This window comes from Hevea brasiliensis, chromosome 4, assembly GCF_030052815.1.
Source record: "Hevea brasiliensis isolate MT/VB/25A 57/8 chromosome 4, ASM3005281v1, whole genome shotgun sequence".
Classification (NCBI taxonomy): Eukaryota; Viridiplantae; Streptophyta; class Magnoliopsida; order Malpighiales; family Euphorbiaceae; genus Hevea; species Hevea brasiliensis.
In genome coordinates, this window is record NC_079496.1 from 111,169,457 (window position 1) to 111,178,358 (window position 8,902).

The window sequence follows — 8,902 nt, forward strand, 5'->3', positions numbered from 1 at the left end:
TCAGTGTATTGGTGTTTGTATGTGGAGGTATGTGATTAAAGATGCAGTCTTGGCTGGCCACATATAGATTTGGTCCAGTCATAATTCCTTTACTTGGATAAGTGCTGTCACAATAATAATCTCTTTGCCCAACAATGGGCTGGACTTCCTTTCTCATGAGTCATGCCTGTTTAGGATTTATTGGGCTTTCATGGTCTCGTATCCATGGCCTTTTTAATAAGTTGCTGGTGTTTACTTGACCCGGTAATTGCTACGCTCAAGTTCACGCTTAAATGTAGCAGCTCAAGATGTATGTTCATACTTGCCAGAGGCCTATTTACTGAGCTTGCACTCTGCAATTAACATCTCAAACTTGTAGTTAGAGTTTTCTTTTCTATGTTGGATTTTCCCCCTTGTTTGGGATTTTTATTCATTTGGACCTCTTCTTCTGATTCTAGTTGTGAGTATGAGAAAGTTTCTTTTGGTGAATTCAGACCCTGGAGAATTAAAGTTTGGACCATCTGTAGATGAGGTTATCATAGGTCTGCCTATAAGCATCTCAAAGAAATCCTGCTGCTACAACAATCATAAAAAAGCTGTTATTTCTGAAAAATACCTCATTGCTATTACTCATATTTGCTTCAACTGTTCTTGATTGCAACTAAAAGATAAAAAGCTTGAATTTATTGGTCTAATATTGCACATCTACTAAGACAAGAAAGGGATTTGCCTCGCACAGAATTGTTGCAATTTCCACTTAAAGTGCTGTCATTAAGAGCACAATTCAACTTCAATAAACAATAGAAAAACACTAACTAGACTTTTTATTTGCTAAAAATAAAACTGACAAACTGCCACTGACTGGAAGAATCCTGAGCCTAAAGGCATTCTCCAGGCCCTTTTATTTTTTTGAAGGGTATCTCCAGAGACCTCAATTTGTGCCACCAAGAACCTTCTTGAGCTTCTTAACCTGAGCATCATCGAGGAAGGTAACCATCTCTATTATTTCAGAAGGCAAATCGTTAGCGAACAAGGCAAAGTCAAGGATCTGGAGACCTGGTCTTGCACTACTGAAGCTAACAAATGCAAGGGCAGGAGTCCCACCTGCATTTATTTGGAAGTGCAATAACCCTTGTGGAAATACCATAATATCTCCCTTCCTAAGAGATTTGAAGTAAACAACATTAGCAGAAGTAATAAACCCAGCACAGATTGACCCTTGCACCACAATTAGGACTTCTGAAGCTCCCGGGTGGGTATGCATAGGAATTACACCACCAACTGCCAAGTCTAAACGAGCCAAGGAAATTCCAAGGCCGTTTACGCCAGGGAATTGGTCAACAAAAGCCGGTGTCACAGCAGCTTTGATAAGTTTTGAGATGTTACCAGGACTTCCCAGGCCAGAGTAAACAAAATCGTTTACTGAAACCGTATCAGGCTTCTTGCAAGAGTAGCCCGCAGGGCCATCAGGACCTGACAAGTCCGCGACGCAGAAGTCATTCACTGCAGCATAAGAAGAAGAAGAAGAAAGGACAGAAAAGATGACAAAGATATAGAGAATCATCTTCCTCTGCAACAATTGGTCTATGTTCTTTGTCGGCGCGACCAGTGGAGATATGCTACCATTTATATAGAGTGGAATCACATTAATACACATTCATAAAGTTAAACAAAAATAATGATAAAATTATTAACATAAACTTATTATGTCAATATGTATATGATAAATGGACTGAAAATTTATTTAATTAATGGTTTATTAATTATAAAAATAAGCTTGGTCTAGTGACAAAATATATATTACTTATCTAGTACGTTCAGGTTTGAGTCCTCACTCTCTCAATCATCTTACCATAAAAAAAAATAAATAAATAAATACATGAAGGTGTAATATACTTTTATATTGATGAAGAATGATATAGATTTTTTTCTTTTTTAAATCATTGCAATGGTTGTTAGGGGATATGCGTCTAGGCCTATTCATGATTTCACATGAATGGTGATGCTTAAATGCATACTTGAGAAACGACAGATTGCAATCTGTTATGCATGTGATGATGTGATCAGTCTTCTTGGAGCAAGACAAAAATTCTCTTTTTATTTGGCCGGAAAAGCAAGAAATATCTTTGAGGATATCTATCCTTGCAGATAAATTATTTCTCTAGTAGTTAATGTAATTTTCTTTCTGTACAATTGATCCGACTGGGACTCTCACAGCCTGAAGACCATTCCAGGAAGCTCATCTCCTCTGCTTTTTTTTTTTTTTTTTCATTTCTTGCATTTCTTGATAATTAATCTCAACCTGATTAAAGTTTAATCATTAATTTCTTGCTACTGATTCCCAGTTTCAGGTTTATGATCCTTGCATATAAGTCAGCATATCAATTACCTAATCTATTTCCTTGCCTTACAGGCTAATGTGCAACTACAAAGTAGTAAATACGATGACGGTGGATTTAACAAGAGTCTTCTTATATTATTTGAAAATCGTGAACTGATAATTCTTGAATATCACATCAGCAACAATGGTTTGCAAGGAATATGGAAATTAGCCTTTCTTCTGTTCATTTAAGTGCAACCATGAAACAGTTCCAATCAAGAGCACAAACAATAACAATAGCTCATCTTGTAAATAAAGTGACATTCTGACATCTTGCATATTCAATTTTCAGTTTGGAGGAAACATTCCTTGCTTAATCTTCCAATTTTATACAGTCGATTCTGCAATTTAATCAGTAGTTCCTTTGATATTCCTGCTAATCATATTAGAAATATCACAGCAGTGAATTTTTCTCTTTTCTTTTTTTTTTCAATGAAAGTTCTGTTTCTTATGCATGATAAAGTCCATTAGAAAGTCCAAGAACAGCAGAAGGTGATATTTCAAATGTGTGGTCCACTAGCACATGGGAATGGGAAAGGACAGAATAGGGTATAAGAAGACATTTTTGACAGCTAAGAAGAGTTTCCGCAAGTCTTCTCACTGGTGTCCATGAAAACCGTGTGGTTGTTATGAATTCCCTAGCTTCTATGGCTTCCGGATTATGTTTCTGTTGTGCACTGCAGAAGAGCGTGTAAACTACAAAAAAAATAAAGCAAACACGCAAAACACCAATATTTTTGTGGTTCACTCTCTCTCTCAACATAAAGCTATATCCACTGACATGTTATCTTCCACTATCATCAATAATGAATCATTAATTACAAACTCAAAGTTATACTACACATAAATCCAATTATACCCAAGAGAACCCATATAATATCAAACTGCTCATAGTAAATATATTAGTTAGTCCCTCTCAGTCTCCTCTAGACATAATCAAATATATTTACTATTATAACACTACACCACAAAGGGTGTCTTCAACTATATGAGCAAGAGCCATTTCACCAATGGATAAAAATTCATTTCTCTTGAATTCTATGTCCTTACTCCACCTTAGGCCGAAGCCTCTCTCTCATCAATGGGCAAGTGTCCCTCATCAATGGGCAGAGCCAAATCCTCAGCAATTGCTAAAACCCTTCTTTACAATGGGTTTCACTCAATGGGCTGAAAGCCACTCTCTTCAATGGGCAAAAGCCAAATAACCTTTTCCATCATTCTCTGTTAATTTCCTTAATCCTTATCTGATTTATCTGATTAGGAGTCCTACTCAATTTAGGAATAACGCTAAAATAAAAATTCTACTCATTATAGGAAATATTCCTCTATCCTATTGAGGAATATTTCTTCAATTCAAATTAGGAAAAGATCTCTCTCCAAATCCTATCAGGATTTTGAGTCATAATTCTTACAGTTTCTAAGGCAAAAAATTTATCTCAAACTTCTATACCTCCCCTTTACATACATTAAATTTAATCATAGTCTCTACAAGTTAAGAAATAGAGATTAATTGTAGATGCCAATTCAACTGTGTTAAGAGTCCTTAATAGGATATGGCACAGGCCATAGCATCACCTTTGACACATTAAGGGACGCGATCGTCTTGATGTTGAATCCCAGTTGATTGTTTGTCTGTTCATCTGTGTGGTGTTCGGCTATAAGTTAATGTTTCCCTTCCAATTTGGCGATCACTCATGTTCGCCATAGTATCATTTCTTTCTTTCTGCTTGTAGAACCAGCTTTTGATAGTGCTTTAGGCTCTCTTTTAAATAAACCTAGTGAAATTAATAAAGTGAGGCTTTTGAACATGAATTGAAATTGAATACCAAGGCATGATGATTATCATATTGCGTTGCTGCTCCATTTTTGCGTGTGATTCTAGCAATATGGCATAGTATATGGATCGCTTTTTTTGATTGCAAAATATAATTCCACCATTCGAAGCATATGGGACCTTTAAGCTGAGTATTATAATCAAGTAGAGCAAACATACAAGTTATAACTTTATTGTGTATGTTTAATCATGTGGAACTCCAAAAAATTTCTTGGCTTGGCATTTTTATTTTTTTATTTTTTGCCATTTTTTTGGAATCAAACTGATACTTAATGAATTTATATTTTTGTTGTCCCAAAACAGTCCAAGAGGGGGGTGAATTGGACTTTAACAATTTTTCGGCTCTTGCTTGTAGCCTAATGAAAAATTGTGGCTTTGTTCAACTAGATGCTTTTCTATATATATAATGAAAGCAATATGTGTTTCAACAATGTGTTCTTAAGTTGCAATTCAAGCCTCAATCAGTGTATATGGCAATATCTAACAAAACATGCATCATACAATATACAACTAATTTCTCAAGTCACTCAATATGTCCTCAAGTTTATCAATTCAATCTATTCAACCAACATTCAATATCATGTATAAAAAGTAAAATTTAAATTGCACAAAAATAAGGAGGTCAAGGTTAGAGAGATCAAACACAACGATTTTTATAGTGGTTCGGCTTAACTAGCCTACATCCACTCTCTCAAAAAACCCTCTTTGAGTCTTCTCTTCACTATTTGCTCTTTTGAAGGCAAGAGACCAAAAGCCCTTTACAACTTTTCAACACCAAGCTTTTACCAAGGTAGCTTGAAACCTTCACAAGTGCTATCACAAGCACTTACTCTCTCGAGCTTCAATAGTTGCTTGTACAACCTCTCTTAAATGCAATTTAATGTTTCAACACTCACTCTTACTCAATACAAATCAAATTATAAAGAAGAGATGAGTTGATTTGCCAATGTAGCTCAAAGACTTTAAAGCTCTTGAATGAAAGCAATAAATGAAAAATCAAAGTTGGAGTTCAAATGTAAGCTTTCATCAAGTGTAAATGAAGTAAAGAAGGTGCATTTATAGTCCCAAATCATTTTAGACCGTTTGAAACACTTTTGGAACGTTATACACACTGCCCAAGACAAAATAGCCGTTATTTTGTCCTTTTGTGCGAAGTTGAGCAGCTCTGATCAATTAGTAAACTAATGAAATATTGGTAGCAGTCAGTAAACTGGTTAGTAAACTAATTTTTTTAGCAAACACATTAGCAAACTAAAAATTTTAGCAAACCAGTTAGCAAACTAAGTCAACAGCTGCATGTCTCAACTTGCAATATAAAATGATTTAGACCTTAAAAAAAATGTTTCAATAGTAGTGTCCAAGGTCATGATGAGAAAAAGTAATCAGAAAATAAAATTTCATTTTTGAGCTCCATTCGACTAAATTCTCATCTATTCTTTTCACAAAAGACCTAAGACTCAATCTCTAATACTATGCCTTTCATACCTTTTCTTTGAGTCTTGGCTTCCATAGTCTTGTTCTTTTCTCATTTTGGATTTGTCTTGAAATGCCTTTGAGTATCCTTTCTCCTTAGATGCAACTTCAAAGATACTTTAGGAAATAGACAAAGAATCTACACATCACTTTAAAGTTGGTTTAGATAGATTCTGTTTGAGTTTTGTTATCATCAAAATCAATGCTCATTTTGAGCTACACGGGGTCAACAATCTCCCCCTTTTTGATGATGACAAAACTCAATTGAATCAACAATAAAAAATAAAAGTGTGTGAAAGTTTATGCGAGTATGTAAATCCAAGCAGTATAGTATGCTGAAAATGCTCCCCCTAAATATATGCACATAATTTTCAAGAAATCTATTTTCTGTACATAAGCTCCCCCTGAGTTTATGATATAAAGCATGTTCACAATATTCTCAAAAAGCATTTCCATTTGTCACAAGTATAAACACATATCCATCAACACAAGTATCAACACATCCATCCTTTAAACACATATTCACATAATATCCATATCCATTAACACAAGTATCAACACATATCCATGTCCATCAACACAAGTATAAACACATATTCACATAACCATATCCATCCTATTCTCCCCCTTTTTGTCATCAATCAAAAAGGAAATAGGAGAAAAGAACCAAAAAGAATCATGTTAGCCCAAATTTAAACGCAGTAAGGTGAGCAGTAGCAAACTAAAAACCAATAGTAGCAAACAGACTAGTAAACTAAAAATGCAGATAGGAAACTAAAAATCCAGATTAGATGGGAATCATTTAAGTCTTTTGCTCTTGCGAGTGGATTTGGAAGGCACCAACTTCTTCCTGGTGGATTTAGTAGCAGGTGGCTGAGATCCTTGGTCAGCTACTTGATCATCCTTCGGTGGCTCATCTTCATCAGATGGTGGTTGAAGAGCGGCAGCTAGTGACTGATATGGATTTGACACAGTCGACTTGGTTCTTTTTCTACCTTTATTGGCTGCAGGGACAGCAGCTGCAGAGAGTCGAGATGGAGCACTAGCTTGGTGATCCTTTAGAGAGGCTTCCTGTTGCTGCGTAGGGTCAGCAGCAGGTTCAACAGGTGGTGCACTTGGAGGTTCAACAGCGGCTCAAGAGGGTATACCAAGAGGTATACGATTGCTGTGCTCGAGGTATACGATTGCAGGACCAATTTGTGCTCGTGAGGTATACGATGCGCAGGACCAATTTTAGGTTCAATGACCTGTCCACTAGCATGGTCAACAGAAACTTCTACTGCAGGTTCAAGCTCGGGTTCAGCTACTTGGTCACTTTCATGTGCCACAGCAGCTGCAGACTCACCAACCTTATTACTTTCACCCTTATCAGCAGAGACTTAAGTAGCAGCCTCAACTTTAGTTGGGAAATCAATTTCCCTGGCCTGTTGAAGATCCACAATTAGCCTCTTTAATTCCTCATTTTGAGTAAGTAGGTGACTCACTTTGTAGTCAACCACATCCACAAATTTTCGCAAAAGTTCAATGGACTGATGGGTTGAACTAAATTGATCATTAACAGCTGCTTTTAGCCCTTGAAGCTCACTCATAAATTCATTTGTAGAATCAGAACCAACCTTAGCTGAGGAAGAACCACCCTTTTCAAACCTTTTCTTTCTTCCATCAGTGTCAGAGTGAATTTCTCTAAGCACAATCAAATCAGTCCTAGAGCTTTCCTTAGAGACATTTACATTTAGCTCTTTAAACACAGCAGTCAAGAGATGTGCATAAGGCAGTTTTCCAATCCCATAATCTTTGCACATGTTCTTGAAAATTAAATAAGCCAAATTCATCCTTATTTTGTTAATAATGTGCCACATAATACACATGTCCAGGTGACTCAAATAACCATAGCTACCAGATTTAGGACAGAAGATGTAGTTCACCATACTGTGAATGATTTTGATATGTTGAAAAGCTTTTGTGCTGGTGGACTTTTCATTTGTGGCAGTGTTAGCAGGGAACACTTCGTTTTCAAACTCAACCAAATTAAAGCCTGCCACCCTAGCAACATCCTTATGTGTGGAAATTTTATTTCCATCATTTGGCAAGTTTAAAGCCGTAGCTATCATTTCAACAAAGACACCATATACACTGTTATTCAAAACAACCTCAAATTTGTCCTCATCATCAACTGTTCTTAAAGTCCTATAAAAATCTTGAACAAGCCTAGGGTAATACTCATTTGTACATTCACAAACATCAATCCATCCTTGAAACTTAAAAAGTTCTTTGAATTGAAAATTTACCTGATTAAAGTACTCCCATTTAATAAAATTGCAATCTAGCAGTGCTTTATCCACTGAGCCCGAAGATTTAACGGTGCCCATTTTGCGTTGGGTATCAATCCCTCGCATTTTTCGCTTCTTTTTCTTTTCTGGTGCCGATATAGTGGGTTCGACAGGCGTGGATGAGTCGGAATATGCACTGGTTGATTTCGATTCAAGTAAGTTCTTCTTTCCCTTCAATTTCTTTCGTAATGTGGCGACAGGGATATTGTCGGAGGCTGATGAGGATGATGAAGCAGCAGCAGCAACAGGGGATTTGCGTTTTGCGCGAGCCATCAACACAAAAAAAATGGTGAAATCTGACAATGGCTTTTCGGTAAGTGAAGAACGAAGAAGAGAAGAGAGAGATGAGCGGATAGATGAGAATGGGTTTGTTTTGCCGGAAAGAAAATGGGTTTGTTTTGGAGGTGAAATGTCGTGAATCAATGCTGAGGAGAGAGAGGGTGACAGTTTCGTGTGGCAGAGGATTTAAGTTCTCTTGAGTCCCGCGCTTTTCTATTTCACTGTACTTTATCTGAACCTGTTTTCTTTCCCTTTTTTTTTTTTTATTTCAAACAAGTCTATCTATCTTTATATGCACGAATAAATATTTCTACATGTCTGACACAGCACTGAGAATGTGATATCAAATGTGAAAAGATAAATGCATTGCTGGACATGCAGAGAGTTTCAAGCACAATCACCTTTTGGTTTGAGATTTGAACAGTACACGATATAGCAAACTAATTTTAGTCATGCAATATTAGCATACAACTTAGTAAACTAATTTCTTGAGTACACAAACAAGTTAGCTAATGTTCTTTAGAGATTTCTTAGCAAACTTATATCACAGTAAATCACTCACACATTGGACAAAATGAAATTATTATGAATTAAATTTCAAGCAAGTGGTTCACACATACCAATTTC

General features: G+C 36.3%; 1 protein-coding gene across 1 annotated transcript; it reads right to left on the bottom strand.

Moving 5' to 3' along the window:
• Positions 1-641: 641 nt before the first annotated feature.
• On the bottom strand, positions 642-1,827 carry LOC110640439 (auxin-binding protein ABP19a). The gene has a single exon (XM_021791747.2). It carries the CDS (start codon positions 1,634-1,636, stop codon positions 911-913), a length of 726 nt encoding a protein of 241 aa, XP_021647439.2. The 5' UTR covers positions 1,637-1,827; the 3' UTR covers positions 642-910.
• Between the last annotated feature and the right edge of the window lie 7,075 nt (positions 1,828-8,902).